The sequence below is a fragment of the Podarcis muralis genome, chromosome 4, assembly GCF_964188315.1.
Source record: "Podarcis muralis chromosome 4, rPodMur119.hap1.1, whole genome shotgun sequence".
In the NCBI taxonomy this organism is placed as follows: Eukaryota; Metazoa; Chordata; class Lepidosauria; order Squamata; family Lacertidae; genus Podarcis; species Podarcis muralis.
The window spans coordinates 7,626,232-7,641,855 of record NC_135658.1 but is presented as its reverse complement, the minus strand read 5'-3'; the positions used below and the strand labels follow the sequence as shown (position 1 = coordinate 7,641,855).

General features: G+C 49.8%; 1 protein-coding gene across 6 annotated transcripts in view; it reads left to right on the top strand.

Annotated features, from left to right (window-relative positions):
• The window catches only part of XRRA1 (X-ray radiation resistance associated 1), a 38,901-nt gene extending 23,636 nt beyond the window's left edge, over positions 1–15,265 (top strand). For 3 of the 6 annotated variants that reach the window (XM_028725825.2, XM_028725823.2, XM_028725826.2), the window contains 8 exons: positions 1,294–1,404; positions 3,571–3,664; positions 4,927–5,045; positions 6,556–8,160; positions 8,984–9,146; positions 10,076–10,191; positions 12,212–12,317; positions 14,632–15,265. In XM_028725825.2, coding sequence (XP_028581658.2) covers positions 1,294–1,404; positions 3,571–3,664; positions 4,927–5,045; positions 6,556–8,160; positions 8,984–9,146; positions 10,076–10,191; positions 12,212–12,317; positions 14,632–14,930 — 2,613 coding nt within the window. In that variant the 3' untranslated portion in view covers positions 14,931–15,265. Of the gene's footprint in view, positions 1–1,293; positions 1,405–3,570; positions 3,665–4,926; positions 5,046–6,555; positions 8,161–8,983; positions 9,147–10,075; positions 10,192–12,211; positions 12,318–13,460; positions 14,578–14,631 lie in introns of those variants that run through there. The other 3 variants (XM_077926872.1, XR_013392493.1, XR_013392494.1) reach the window with 3 other exon arrangements.
• The last annotated feature ends 359 nt before the right edge of the window (positions 15,266–15,624 follow it).

The window sequence follows — 15,624 nt, the reverse complement described above, 5'->3', positions numbered from 1 at the left end:
CGGGAGCTCACCCCGTCGCGGGGATTCGAACCGCTGACCTTCTGATCGAAAGCACACCAGTGCAAGTAGATAAATAGGTGCCGCTGCGGCGGGAAGGAATGGCGTTTCCGTGTGCTGCTCTGGTTTCGCCAGAAGCGGCTTAGTCATGCTGGCTACATGACCCGGAAAAACTGTCTGCGGACAAACGCCGGCTCCCTCAGCCAATAAAGCGAGATGAGCGCCGCAACCCCAAAGTCGTTCACAACTGGACTTAACTGTCAGGGGTCCTTTTTTCAACTGGTAAGAACGCTCCTTTTGTTTGATCTCCTTATTTACTGCCACTGGGGGAGGGATCTGATTCCCCGAAGCTTGGTACTACGCACATATCTCTACAGAGGGTGGTGATATCATGGTTTGTCCCCTGAGCCCATTAGATGACATCTCAAGGGATCAATGCCTTAGGATAGCGAGGAAAATTCTCAGGGACGTTTCACACCCCGGCCAGCACCTCTTTAATCTTCTACCCTCAGGCAGGAGATCTAGAAGTATAAGGTAAAGGTAAAGGGACCCCTGACCATTAGGTCCAGTCGTGACCGACTCTGGGGTTGTGGCGCTCATCTCGCTTTATTGGCCAAGGGAGCCGGCGTACAGCTTCCGGGTCATGTGGCCAGCATGACTAAGCCACTTCTGGCGAACCAGAGCAGCACACAGAAATGCCGTTTACCTTCCCGCCATAGCGGTACCTATTTATCTACTTGCACTTTGAGGTGCTTTTGAACTGCTAGGTTGGCAGGAGCAGGGACCGAGCAACGGGAGCTCACCCCGTTGCGGGGATTCAAACCCCCGACATTCTGATCGGCAAGTCCTAGGCTCTGTGGTTTAACCCACAACGCCACCCACGTCCCTATAATCAGTCATACCAACAGGCTAAAAAACAGTTTCTATCCATGGGCTGTTAGGCTGCTGAATGAAAAATAATATAGTGCAACTGCCTTTCGGGGTTGGTGTGTTGTGCGACAAGCACACAGAGTGCAATGAGACTGAGTGTTTGGGTGGGGAGGCTCGGTTAATTTCATTGTACACAGGTGGTACTTTGACAATAAAGGTATTATTATTATATGTTATTGTCAGGTGGCATCACAGAGCCACCACTTGCCTTCTGGAGTTGGACAGTCCCAGGGAGAGACTGAGACACCCATATGCAGAGATTATAAGGGCAAGGATCACGACAACCCATGATGCATTGGGGCAGCTCCTCTTTCTTCTTTGCTGGCCTGGTTTCTGTTTCTTACCTCTCCTCTGCCTTCCTTTCAGGACAGCTCTCCTTCACCGCAGATCGCTTCTAAGGCCTCCTGTGCCAGTTTCAACCCCGAGTTCACTCTTCCCCTACCGGAGCTGAGATTTCTCAGCCTGGCCAACAACCAGGTGACTGGATCCTTCCTTTTCCACTGTTAACGAGAAACACTGATCTTTTGCAACAAATGGTAGAGGCGGGTATGTCTAGGAATCGCTACGATCTTATATCGCCCCGTTGGAGGACCTGGTTTCTAGTCCTCAACATCATAATTTTATTTATACCCCACCCATCTGGCTAGGTTTCCCCAGCCACTCTGGACGGCTCCCTACAGAACTGAAAACAGAATAAAACTTGAAACATTAAAAACTTCCCTAAACAGGGCTGCCTTCAGGTGTCTTCTAAAAGTCAGATAGTTGTTTATTTCCTTGACATTTGAGGGTTGGCGTTCCACAGGGTGGGTGCCACCACCGAGAAGGCCCTCTGCCTGGTTCCCTGTAGCTTGGCTTCTTGCAGCGAGAGAACTGCCAGAAGGCCCTTGGCACTGGACCTCAGTGTCCGGGCAGAATGATGGAGATGGAGACGCTCCTTCAGGTATACTGGACTGAAGGGCTTTAAATGTCAGCACCAACACTTTGAATTGTGCTCGGAAACCTACTGGGAGCCAATGTAGGTCTTTCAGGCCCTCAGAGCTGGACCTCAGTGTCTGGGCAGAACGATGGGAATGGAGACGCTCTTTCAGGTGTCTAGAGGACCTCAGGCTTCAAAGCCCCTCCCTGGCAGGTATTTCTGGTGGCAGAGGAGTATAGGGTGGGGCAGGAAACACCTTTGCATGCCAAAAAGATGCTCTGCCACACCTAGAAAATATTATGACAACACTCAGACGCCACCACTAAGAACAAGTGGTGGCAGAGGTGGCAAATCTCTGTGGCACTTCAGAGTTGCAAGTTGGTGCCCATCATTCTTCTTCATAAAAAACACCCTCCCAAAACCAATCTTTCAGACAGAAATCTAGACCCCTCAGGGAGGAGGCAAGGCTCTAATCCTTCTCCCTGACATGCAAATTTTCTCTTTCTTTCTTTCTTTCTTTCTTTCTTTCTTTCTTTCTTTCTTTCTTTCTTTCTTCAAAAGAAAGACCCCCCCCCAATATATATATTACGAAGGCCTATATTCCTATACATGCACCTCAACTTAAAATAGTATCTAACCATCTGCAAAACATGTAGAGAGGAGGGAGAAAGGTTGTTTTCTGCTGCTCCAGAGAAGCGGACACGGAGCAATGGATCCAAACTACAAGAAAGAAGATTCCACCTAAACATTAGGAAGAACTTCCTGACAGTAAGAGCTGTTCGACAGTGGAATTTGCTGCCAAGGAGTGTGGTGGAGTCTCCTTCTTTGGAGGTCTTTAAGCAGAGGCTTGACAACCATATGTCAGGAGTGCTCTGATGGTGTTTCCTGCTTGGCAGGGGGTTGGACTCGATGGCCCTTGTGGTCTATTCCAACTCTATGATTCTATGATTCTATGTTCTTATGAAGTGACCCACAAGTTGCCTTTGTTTCTGGTCTTCGGTTTCCTGGATAATTAGTGAACGGAATGAAGCTCCAGCAAAGGCACCTCTCTGCTTTCTTCCACCTGCCAGTCTTAATTTGTGAGGCAATTTTTCCCTCAGGGCAAAACGCTACCCTCCCTTGTACCAAGCGTTCGAATGTGCACCCTTTAAGTCTCTTCCGAATGTGGCTATAACCCTATGTGTTGCCGCTAAATGAAATCCAATTATTGGTTCATCCACCAAGTCCTGATTTCAGTCGTCGCTTAAACACAGGCTCTATAGCGCAGGCTCTGGAGACTTCACAATATGCTCATGAGTAATTTTACTTATGTCGTTAAATACTTGTTCCCCCCAATTTGCCACTTTTGTGCATGTCCACCACAGGTGTCTATAGCTGCCTCTGTTCCCACATGCTCACCAGCACATCAGTGGAGTATGTTTATGCGCATATGGATGTTTACCTGAGGTTAAAGACAATGTCTGCATTATCTTCAGCATTGTTTCTTTGATGCTAGCTGCATTTTCTATGTCCAGGAATTGATTGATTGATGGATGGATGGATGGATGGATAGATTGTGTGGATATTTGGTCCTGTGAGCCCCTTTTTGAAGTGGGGTAGCCCCAATGCACCAGCCTCCTTCCTAAGCCTAAATCTTAATGCTGGTCCTTTTAATGCTGGCTCCCTTTCACAGCCGTGACTCACGGTCGCCTACCAGCCTGAAAGCGCTGCTGTGTTCTGATTTGCAGATCGAACACGAGGAAGATTTGTTAGCCGTGGCTCTTTTCCCATCGCTGACCGAGCTGACGTTCCACGGCAACCCTTTCACCACATCGCGCAGCGGTAAAACGAGAACAGCAGCAACCATTTTCTAGTCCCTGTGGTTAGGTAAAGGTAAAGGGGCCCCTGAACATTAGGTCCAGTCGTGACCGACTCTGGGGTTGTGGTGCTCATCTCGCTTTATTGGCCGAGGGAGCCGGCTTACAGCTTCCGGGTCATGTGGCCAGCATGACTAGGCCACTTCTGGCAAACCAGAGCAGCGCATGGAAACGCCGTTTACCTTCCCACCAGAGCGGTACCTATTTATCTACTTGCACTTTGACGTGCTTTCGAACTGCTAGGTTGGCAGGAGCAGGGACCGAGCAACGGGAGCTCACCCCGTCGCGGGGATTCGAACCGCCGACCTTCTGATTGGCAAGTCCAATGCTCTGTGGTTTAACCCACAGCGCCACCTGCGTCCCTGTCCCTGTGGTTATAGGCATGAAAATGCCTGCTGTGAAACCTTTGAAACCAGAAGGTGCCTAAATTAGATTTTCTGTGCTCTGCAGATCTCACCTCTTCCTGTGACTAGGAGAGGCAGAATAAAGAGGGCAAAGGCATAAGAAAAAATTTACGTTGCCTCAATCAACACATTTTATGTAGGTTGCAGAATTCATAGAGTTTGGAGCGCCCAGGTGCAATTTTTTAGTCCCAAGTCTGCACAGCGCTGCTGCAGCTGTCTCCGCTCTCTGTGCTGCCTTGTGGTTCCTCTTTGTCACTAGCAGAAATCCATCATGGAAAGGAAGCTACAGTGGTGCCCCGCAAGATGAATGCCTCACAAGATGGAAAACCCGCTAGACGAAAGGGTTTTCCGTTTTGGAGGTGCTTCTCAAAACGAATTTCCTATGGGCTTGCTTCGCAAGACGAAAATGTCTTGCGAGTTCCTGCAGGGTCCCCCCCCCCCTTTCCCAAGCCGCTAAGCCGCTTATCAGCGGATCCGCTAAGCCGCTTATCAGCTGATCCGCTAAGCCGCTTAACAGCTGATCGCTAAGCCTCTTATCAGCTGATCCGCTAAACCGCTTAACAGCTGATCCGCTAAGCCGCTAGGCCGCTTATCAGCTGATCCGCTAAGCCGCCAAGCCGCTTATCAGCTGATCCGCTAAGCCCACCAAGCCGCTAAGCCGCTAATGGGCTTGCTTCGCAAGACGACAAAACCGCAAGACGAAGAGACTCGCAGAACAGATTCTTTTCGTCTTGCGAGGCACCACTGTAATCTATTCAACATAGACCACCCAGTTGCTTAATGGCGATTCCCTCCCCCTTCCTTTTCTTCCCTTCCTTTCCAGGTGACCCACCTTTACTCACCAGTTTCCTTCAGAACAAGCTGGGGATTAAAATGGTTCGGAAGAAAATTTCGAAACTGGAAAAGCCACGTATCTTTATACCCAACAAGCCTAGCCGGAAGGTAGGACCCCTTTAGGAAGGCGTTAAGGAAGTCCGTTTCAGAATGGGAAGCTTTTAAACAGAGGTTGGGGGCATAGGAATTCTTTGGGATTCCTGCATTGCAGGGGGTTGGACTAGATGACCGGTGGGTTCCCTTCCAGCTCTACGATTCTGTTGTTGTTTAGTGAGGAGAATGGGGGCAAGAGGAAGATGATGTTTCCACTGTTGCTCGTCAAGGGCCAAGGAACCTCCCTGCAGCTGAGAGAGACTCATAACCTAAAGATTTGGCTGGCACAGGGAGTTCAGTTTAATATGTGAATTTTAGCTTCTGCCCATCTACTGCTACTCCCCTACAGATCCTCCCAGGTGTTAAGATCAGCAGAGGGGGGACCCTCTTAGTAGTTTCTCCACTCTCAGGCGCAAGCTGGTGGGGGTGGCCTGGGAGAATGCAATCTGTGTCACAGACACTCAGCCATGGAATTCCCTCCCCACAAAGGTACGCTTGGCAACTTCCTTGCATACCGTAGTTTCCATCATAAGCTGAAGGCACACCTCCTTTCCCTGGCCCCTGACACCTGAAATGTGCATTTCCAGGACCCGACCAATTGCTGCGGCGGTCATTTGTTTTAAACTCGTTTTCATATCAAATTGCTATGACCTGCCCTTGGGCCTTAGGATGAATTATTTCATTATTATTTATTAAATTTGTACGCCACCCATCACCCGAAGGTATCAGGGCGGTTCACAGCATAAAAATACGAGATAAAAACACTAAATACCCCCACTCCCCCCATCCTGGGTAAGAAATAACAACAACAACAACAACAACAACCAGTTGTTGTTATTTGGCAACCCAGATCCAAGATCTCATTCCTTCCCTTCCAAAGTCCTGCCTCCTCCTGTTCCAAAGTCCTGCCTCCTCCTGATGCATCCCTTTCTAGGCTCAGAATGGAGGCGGCAGTGGCTGAGGAAGCGGCCTGAGGAAGAGGAGGGGATGGGGAGGGATGGAGAAGGGCGGTGCTTCAGCGGCTGCGCCTGTGCCGCAACAGCCTCATGCCAGGCTCGTGGGTGAGAGTCTCTCTCCCTCCCTCCCTCTCTCTCGGGCGGGGAAGGGCCGATGGAACTCCTCGCGCCAGGCCGACAGCAGCCCCGACGTGCATAAGCTAAGCAAAATCCCTTATTTTGGCTGCTGATCCCTTATTTTTGAGACTGTTGGTCCCTTATTTTCAAATCTGTAAGTTGACAGCTATGATTGGGTGGGGTGCAGGAAGAACGACACTTGTGGCTATTTATTTCATGAAGTTTTTGCACCATTTGATTGCAAAACAACGACAAGAAGGCCTTACATATGTGGAATGGGCACCATGGGGCAGCTGAAATAGTGCCAGCTCTGCTGATTAATGGTTAGGGTTTTAAGAGCTGTAGGTTGCGGCCAGGGATGGGTGCTGGGTTTGGAAAGACAGGAGACTGCTGCGCTGTGGTCCTCCCAGGTCTAGAATGCATCACACCATGGCCTTCTGTGTCTTTTGCAGGTGAAAGCACAGCTGCCCAAGGTCCAAAAGCGGCCTCAGATGCTAGAAGACCACCTGGAGACCACCTTCTGGCAGCTGTGGACAGGTGCAGATCTGGATCCCAATAAAAGAGTGAGTCTGGACGAGCCTCTTCCACCCATCAAGAGATTTTCACTACCGTATAAACCAGAGAAGCCCGTCTTGCCTCTTAAGGAGGAGGAAATATCTGCACCCTCTTCTCTGGAGTGTTGTGCTTGTGATGCTTCAGCAGACCAGCTCTCAGCAGACCAGCTGGAAGACGTTCCTGAAGGCCAGTCTTCGCTAGCTGACTTAGTGTTTGGAAATGTTGCGTCCACTCAACCTCCTGTGGAGCAGCTCCCACCTGAACCTCTCCCACCAGAAGAGGATCTGCCTGAACCCAGCCCTCTCATCACAGCTCCTTCAAAGGGACAAGACTTGCCCAGGAGGCCTCAGTTCATCTCATTGTCTTTGCCGGGGCAGGATCACGGGGCTCCTGTCCCTCCTCCCAACTCACCTTTGCCTTTGCAAGAGCAGGGTCTCTCCGAAGGTCCTCCAGCAGAACCAGATCAGCTGAGGCCTTTTCCACCCCGTAGCTCGCTTTTGCCAGGGCAAAGTAGATCAGAACCTCTTCCACCAGCTCATTCTCCCGCAGGGGAGCAGGACTTGTCCGGGTCTCCAGCCAGATCCCTGTCGGTGGGACAGGGCTTTCCTGATGCCTCTCCACCAGCTGGACCGCCGGCAGTGGAGGGTGATCACCCGGAACCCATCCCACCAGCCAGCTCAGCTCCCCAAGTACCAGATTTGCCAGAACTTGTCTCAGCTACTAGATCAACCTCCGCAGGTCCACCGGGGATTCTCCTGCCAACCACTTCTCCTGCAGAAGGTCAAGATCAGGTGGAGCCAACTCTGCCACACAGCTCAGCTTCTGAAAGTTTGCCTGGACCTGCTCCACCACACTTGTCTGGGACTCTCCTGCCGACCACTTCTCCTCCAGAAGGGCAAGATCAGGTGGAGCCCTCTCAGGACCTGGCAGAACCCGTCTCTCCATCGATGCCCCGCTTGGAGGAACCAGCTCCCTCTGAGCCCGTTCCACCAACTGGATCCCCTCCAGCAGAACAAGATCACCTGGAACCTGCTCCACTGCCCAGCTCACCTGCACAAGAGCAGATTCCGCCAGAGCCCGTTCCACCACCTGGATCCCCTCCAGGGGAGCAGGACTTGGCCCAGCCAAGCCCTCCTTCAGCTGAACGGAATCTTTCTTGGACTTCGCAACCAACCGGATCCCCTCCAGGAGGGCAGGATCATCTGGAACCCGTTCCACCGGCCACCTCACCGGTCCAAGAACCCGACCGATCAGGTTCCGAGCCCCAAGATGGATCAGAGGAAGAGGAGTTTTCAGAATCTCGACCAGCCAGCTTAACTTCTGTGGAATGTGGCCTGTCTGGGTCGTCTTCTAGGGAGCTTTACATGCTCTTTGCCAAAGTCCACTCGAGCACGAAGCCTATTTTTGAAACATATGATAGTCTTTCTAGTGAGGGCGAGGTGTTTAGCAGCAGCGGGGAGTTCGTGGAGGCAGAGGAAACAGAATCCATTTTCATGACGCAGGTATGTCAGCTGGCAGTACGCCATGGTATTTAAGCAAGAGATGTTTACCAATGAAGCCATTCTAGAATCCCAACCTGTAGTTTACACTAGACAATGTATCGTCCCAAAACCGGTTTGAAGTCCATATTGCAGGCATCTCCAAACTCGGCCCTCCAGATGTTTTGGGACTACATATACATATCAAATAGTCCAAATAGGTACCCCTGCCCGTACGGGCCAGTCGTGTCCAACTCTAGGGTTGTGCGCCCATCTCACTTAAGAGGCCGGGGGCCAGCGCTGTCCGGAGACACTTCCAGGTCACGTGGCCAGCGTGACGAAGCTGCTCTGGTGAGCCAGCACCAGCGCAGCACACGGAAACGCCATTTACCTTTCCACTATAAAGCGGTACCTATTTATCTACTTGCACTTAGGGGTGCTTTCGAACTGCTAGGGGGGCAGGAGCTGGGACCGAACGACGGGAGCTCACCCCGCCGCGGGGATTTGAACCGCCGACCATACGATCGGCAAGCCCTAGGCGCTGAGGTTTTACCTACAGCGCCACCCGCGTCCCTCTAGTCCAAATATTCTGCCTAAATTATTTTAAAAAAATTGTTAGGACTTCCCATGCTTCACGTTCGGGGGGGGGGGGGCTCTGATCATCTCATATCTCTGCTGCCTTGGATAGTCTTTCCAATAGTTCCTTTAAATCTTCCTGTTGTTAACCTTCCTTCTTTCATGGCCTCTGAGTTGTTTCCACAAGCGAGTTGAAATAAGCAATGATATGTTTCTGTGTGGGTTTTGTGTATGACTCTCACATACCTCCATTTCTGTCTTGGGTCTGAAGGTGGACGAGGAGTCTGGTCCCTTGCCGAAGACTGAAAGGGTGGCATCCCCACGTAAGATGTCAGGCAAAGGAAAAAGACAAGCCCAGCCAGTCCCCGAAAAATACAAGGGTTATGAAGAGCTGCTCGGCGGAGACCCTGGCGCGGATTTCGTTGACCCAGTGGGTGAGTTGACCTGGGACTGCTGGAAATGTCAAGTGCAGGCTTTGACCTTCCTTGTTCCAGTTGACAAAAGGATCTTGGCTGGGGTCCATGCCATGGTTGAACTTTCCTCTCCCATCACACAGAGAGCTACCATCTAACTTTTGCAAAGGTCCATCTGTCTCTGCATTGTCTGCACTGCATGGGCCCTCAAGATTCACCTAGTGTATGTACTCACGTTTTTAAAAATGCACATCTATTTCTTGAAGTCACTCTGTACTCTCTGCATTGATCTGTGTTTCGGGTGCTGAGTTGCTGTGTGTAAAATGAAGCTCTGTGGTCCCCGTTCACTAGAATGGTAAATCTAAAAACAACTACAGTGGTACCTCGGCTTTCGGACATCTCCGTTGATGAGCATTTCGGTTTTTGAACGCCGTAAACCTGCAAGTAAACGCTTCGGTTTTCAAACATGCCTCGGAAGTCGAACATCGAATTTTCCGTATTGTGTTTTCGGTTTTCAAACGTTTCAGAACTCGAATGGTCTTCCAGACCATTTGAAAACCGATCTACCACTGTATAACTTTCCCCCTTTTTGGATAAAGTGGATTAAATTTGCAGGCCACTTCAGAGTGGATTAAGCCTCCCCAATTGCAGAGGAGAAAAGGTTCAGGGCTTTCTGTTGGGGGAGTAAAAGGGATTCATTTCCCTTCATAATCTTGTATGGGGAGGAGGAAGCAGGGGGTCAGTTGTCTTTTGCTCTTTCCCACCCTAACATAATTCAGAAATAGTTGAGTGGTGTATCTTATTGCTTGTTGCTTATTTTAAAGAGCTTTGTGGTGTCGTGGTGGAATTTATTTTCTAGTTTAATTCCTGAGAGATCTTCTAAACAGAGTTTATGTTAACATGGTTCCCACCCCCAATTTCCCCTCTGCTCCCGTTTTTATTTCATCCAGGAATACAGCAAAATGTCCAAGCTCTGGAGAAGGCGCTCCGATATCCCCGTGTGTACCGCGAATCTAAGGCCAGGCTGGACAGCTACCAGAAGCCTTATGTGCCTGCAGAGAAAAAGGTTCTGTATTTTTCGCTCCATAAGACGCACCAGACCATAAGACGCACCTAGTTTTTAGAGGAGGAAAGGGGAAAACCCCCGGTTTTTTTGAGGATCAGCTCACAGTTATGCAGCTTCTTTTGCAAAGGGGAAAAGCCCCATTTTTTTGAGGATCAGCTCAAAGTTGTGCAGCTTACTTTGCAAAGGGAAAAAATCTTGTTTTTATGGGGTTCAACTCACAGTTCTGCAGCTTCTTTAGGAAAGGAAAGGGTGCCGTTTCTACTGTTTCCAGACAGATAATCTAATCAGCCAGTCTCATGTCGCTGGGGAAACAAACAGCCTCCGTATGCAGAACATTCAAGAATGGAGGCCTGGGCAAGGGGCCGGGGCAGGAAAGGGAGCCAGCGATCGACCACACATTCACTCCATAAGACGCACAGACATTCCCCCTTACTTTTTAGGAGGAAAAAGGTGCGTCTTATAGAGTGAAAAATACGGTAAATGGTATCTAGGGAAGTAAAACTCTTGCCTCTAGACCTGGGAGGTTGGAGCTCAAACTTCTGCTCAGGGGAGGGGTGTTTGGCAAACGGTTCCTCTCTGCCTCAGTCCCCTATCTGTAAAATGGGAAGATAAAAAGGGGAGGGGACGTGTTGTCAAATGAACAAGCACATCAAGAAAGCACTTTGTGAAATACTTTGCAAAATATCGATGCTAAATTCTACTGGGGTCACCCTCTAGATTAGTGACTTCCAAACTTTTCGGAGCCACCCCCCGCCTTTAGGTTCCGTAAACTCACTGCCCGTCTCCATTACTGTACCCTATAAAAAGCAATATTCAGAATAGCACTAAGGAAGATGACAACAGAGGCGGATTTAGGGGGACACAACCGGTTCGGTCACACTAGGTGCAGAACCTCAGGGACACCGCAACTATGATGTAGAATGGAAGGCGGGGGGAGGCACAGATTTTTGTGCTGCTCTGGTTTCTCCAGAAGCCGCTTAGTCCTGCTGGCCACATGACCCAGAAAAACTGTCTGCGGACAAACACCGGCTCCCTTGGCCTGAAGGTGAGATGAGTGCCGCAACCCCAGAGTCGTTCGTGACTGGACTTAACTGTCAGGGGTCCTTTACAGTGGTGCCTCGCAAGACAAAATTAATCCGTTCCGCGAGTCTCTTCGTCTTGCGGTTTTTTCGTCTTGCGAAGCACGGCTATTAGCGGCTTAGCGGCTATTAGTGGCTTAGCGGCTATTAGCGGCTTAGCGGCTATTAACGGCTTAGCGGCTTTAAGAAAAAGGAAACAAACTTGCAAGAACTCGCAAGACGTTTCGTCTTGCGAAGCAAGCCCATAGGGAAATTCGTCTTGCGGAACGACTCAAAAAACGGAAAGCCCTTTCGTCTAGCGAGTTTTTCATCTTGCGAGGCATTCGTCTTGCAGGGCACCACTGTACCTTTATTTATACCTCGGTAGGCAATCCCCAGCAAAAGGTTGCAGCGTGGAGCGTGAAGGGCTGGCAGACAGACACAACACCCTCCAGGATGCTTATTTGCATTCCTCCCTCCTCTCCTGCCCCCCCCCCCCCCCCGGAAAAAAAAGCAGACACTGGCCATTCCGTGGCCCCTGAGCATGCTCAGTCCTCATCCAGCTGCCTCATTGTTTTTTAGCACTCCCCCCCCCCCCGCACCATTTTGGCTATACAGTGGTAGCTCGGGTTAAGTACTTAATTCATTCCAGAGGTCCGTTCTTAACCTGAAACTGTTCTTAACCTGAAGCACCACTTTAGCTAATGGGGCCTCCTGCTGCTTCCGCGCTGCCAGAGCACGATTTATGTTCTCATCCTGAAGCAAAGTTCTTAACCCAAGGTACTATTTCTGGGTTAGCGGAGTCTGTAGCCTGAAGCGTCTATAACTTGAAGCATCTGTAACCTGAGGTACCACTGTATAAGGATCGGCCCACACTCCTGAGCATCACCAATAGAGGGAACGGTAAGTAAAGATGCGGGGATTGTGCGTGGCCTTCTCATTTTGATCCGCTTTCTGTGCAGGCCTTGAGTGTCCGTCCGCCACCAGCTGAAAAGACCCGGCTGCAGAAGCTGGAAGAAATCCTCCTGAAGATGCGCAACCCCACAAATATCATACAGATGCCACTAGGTATTTATTTATTTCATAAAATTAACGCACCACTTGCTTGCAGAAAGAAAGGAGAAACCTCTGAGCGGATTACAAACAAGGTAAAGCAACAAAAGGATCAGTGAGAAAAATTAAGAAAAATGAGCAACACTTAGTTCTGTTGGTGGGGGACATGGGGGACGCTGTGGTCTAAACCACTGAACCTCTTGGGCTTGCCGATCAGAAGGTCAGTGGTTCGAATCCCTGCAACGGAGTGAGAGCTCCCATTGCTCTCTCCCAGCTCCTGCCAACCTAGCAGTTTGAAAGCACACCAGTGCAAGTAGATCAATAGGTACCGCTCCGGTGGGAAGGTAAACAGCATTTCCGTGCGCTGCTCTGGTTTCACCAGAAGCGGCTTAGTCATGCTGGCCACATGACCCGGAAATAACTGCAGACAAACACTGGCTCCCTCGGCCAGTAAAGCTAGATGAGCGTCACAACCCCAGAGTCCTTCGTGACTGGACTTAACTGTCAGTGGTCCTTTACCTTTACCTTTTTTAGCTCTGTTGGTTAGAAGGTGGTGCTGAGAATGCCAGGGTTGCAGGTTCGATCCCCGTTTGGGGTAGCTGCCCTTTCCTGCTTTGCAGGGAGGTTGGACTGAATGACCCTCAGGGTCCCTTCCAACTCCACAATTCTATGAAACCTTCTGAAAAGTTAAAACAAAAATAGACTAAGAGATTAAGACTCACTCACACAGCAACGCTAGCCTGTTTTCCATCTAACCTCCCTTGCTCCTCTCTCAGCTGGCAGAAGAAGAATACAGTGGTACCTCGGGTTAAGTACTTAATTCATTCCGGAGGTCCGTTCTTAACCTGAAACCGTTCTTAACCTGAAGCACCACTTTAGCTAATGGGGCCTCCTGCTGCCGCTGCGCTGCCAGAGCACGATTTCTGTTCTCATCTTGAAGCAAAGTTCTTAACCCGAGGTACTATTTCTGGGTTAGCGGAGTCTGTAACCTGAAGCGTCTGTAACCTGAAGCGTCTGTAACACAAGGTACCACTGTACATTATGCAAATGCAATGAAAAACAGACCTGCCTGACTGCAGTTTGGTTCTGTTAATAAGAACACAAGAGGCTGCTGGACTGGGCCAATGGCCCATCTAATGCAGAATCCTGTTCTCACAGTGGCCAACCAGATGCCTGTGGGAAACTGGCGAGCAGGATCCGAGCACAAGGGCCCTCTCCCCTGCTGTGGTTTCCAGCAACTGGGATTCAGAAGCATCACTGCCTCCAGCTGTGGAATCAGAGGAGAGCCATCGTGGCTGGTAGCCAATAGCTCTCCATGCATTTGTATAATCATCCTCCAAAGCCATCCCAGTTGGTGGCCATCATTACCTCCTGTGGGAGTTCCATAGTTTAGCCATGCGAAATTATCAGGAAGACTCTTACAGAAAAAAGTGTTCTCGCCATGCTTGAGGTTGCAAAGCACAGCACCTGCTCTCCTATCCACTTAAATCTCCCTTTGCGTAGAGATTTCCAAAAGGGATACATGACAAATCTGAAGAAACATGAATCGTGTAGGCTGTTTATGTTGACCAGATTTAACATGTTTCCCTCGGTGGGAGTGAGAGGAAGATACTTAGCTATCCCAGAATCAGAGCGTCTCTGCAAATGCAGAAAACAGGAACCCGATACTCTAGAGCAGGGGTCTGCAACCCGCGGCTCCAGAGCCGCATGTGGCTCTTTTACACCTTTGCCGCGGCTCCGGGGCGGATACTAGCAAGGGGAGGAGGCACATTGTGTGCCCTGACACTCCCCACTGTTTTAAATGTCACAATGGTTTTGCGGCTCCCAGTTTTTTTTTTCTTCGGTCCAAGTGGCTCTTTTTGTCTTAAAGGTTGCAGACCCCTGCTCTAGAGCATATATTTTTTTCCTGTGATTTTGGCAGTTATGCCAGAAGACAATTATTTGAGGCCCTAAAATTTAATAGACAGATTTTTACACAACCAACTGTTCAGGACCTGCTGGCGGACAGCGATGATCAAATTACTTTAATAGTGGCTGAATTTTTAAGTGCTGTCCATGAAGAAAGAATGGGCCATGATAAAGAGACTTAGTGGTTTTTAATGGTAGGTGATGTTGCTGTGTTGTATTATATTATCTATGTACATCGATTTATTTCTTGGAGTTAAGATTAGGACTGGGATAAATTGTGTTCGCTGAGCCTGTATTTTATACAGTCTGTATATGATGTTTGTTTGTTAATGTGTGGTGTGCTATGCTTAATAAAGGATTTTGAATTTAGTTTAGCCGTGTACGGCATGAAGAGGCTCTTTCTTTCCCGTGTGCTTTGCAGTGTGCATCCTGCGGAGGAAGAAGGACAACTGGCGCGAGTACCGGCAGGCCCTGGCGATGCTGAAGGAGTTCCGGAAGGAGTATAAAGCGGCCGTGGCCAGCTGCAACAAGCAGGTCGAGTCCAAAGCCATTAGTAAGAAGGGTACCAGCGCAGAGGAGACGAGTCAAAACTTGATGCTCGAGGGTCTCCCGGAGGCCGAGGTGGGTGGGCAGCCGCTTGAAGAATCCTCGGTCCCTACGGAGGAGAAAGGATTTTCTCCATCCAATCCGAAGAAAGCTCAATTTAAACCGGACTGCTGAAGAACCTCCTGTTTTTACAAGACATAGAGCTATTTGCCGTATTTTCCGAAGAGCCCCTTGTCCTAGGAGGCCATAGTGGTGTAACTAGCAACCATAGGAACGGAGGTTACCTACTTCCAAAACCCTCTGCGAAGGTTTGACCCGCTCAGGGTTACAGGCTAAGAGTAGTCCAGGCTCCACTTCAGTGCAGATGTTCAGAAGCGCAACAGAAAACCGACGGGAACCGCTAGGCGCACTCCGAAAGGCTGTTTCAGGATGCAGTTCCCATCTAAATCATGAGACTTGAACCCGGGCAGCCGCCGCAAAAGCAGTGAAATAAATGTGTCATGGTGGGCCTCCGGTTTTATCAAATGACTACGGCCTAAGTCCCCCCTTTTACAATTGTTCAGATGGAAGAAGCTTGGTAGAATCTGTTGGGAGAGGGAAAGAAGTCATGCCGAGACAGCTTTCCATAGAAGCAATGACCGGCACAGAAAGGCTCTGTCACACTTCCAGTGCCTTATTGTAAGACCCCAATTGCCCATGTAGTTTGCTAGACATTTCCCCACTTCCCTTCTGCTTGCCCCAAACCAGGGGTGTCGGTAAAGGGGCATGTTGTCCCTTGCACACTTCTTTTGCTTTGCAGGTTTAAATTGCCCCCGGCACCTCACGACCGCTTGCCCCGACTCTTTCGTTTCCCCTTAGGCTGTGGCTC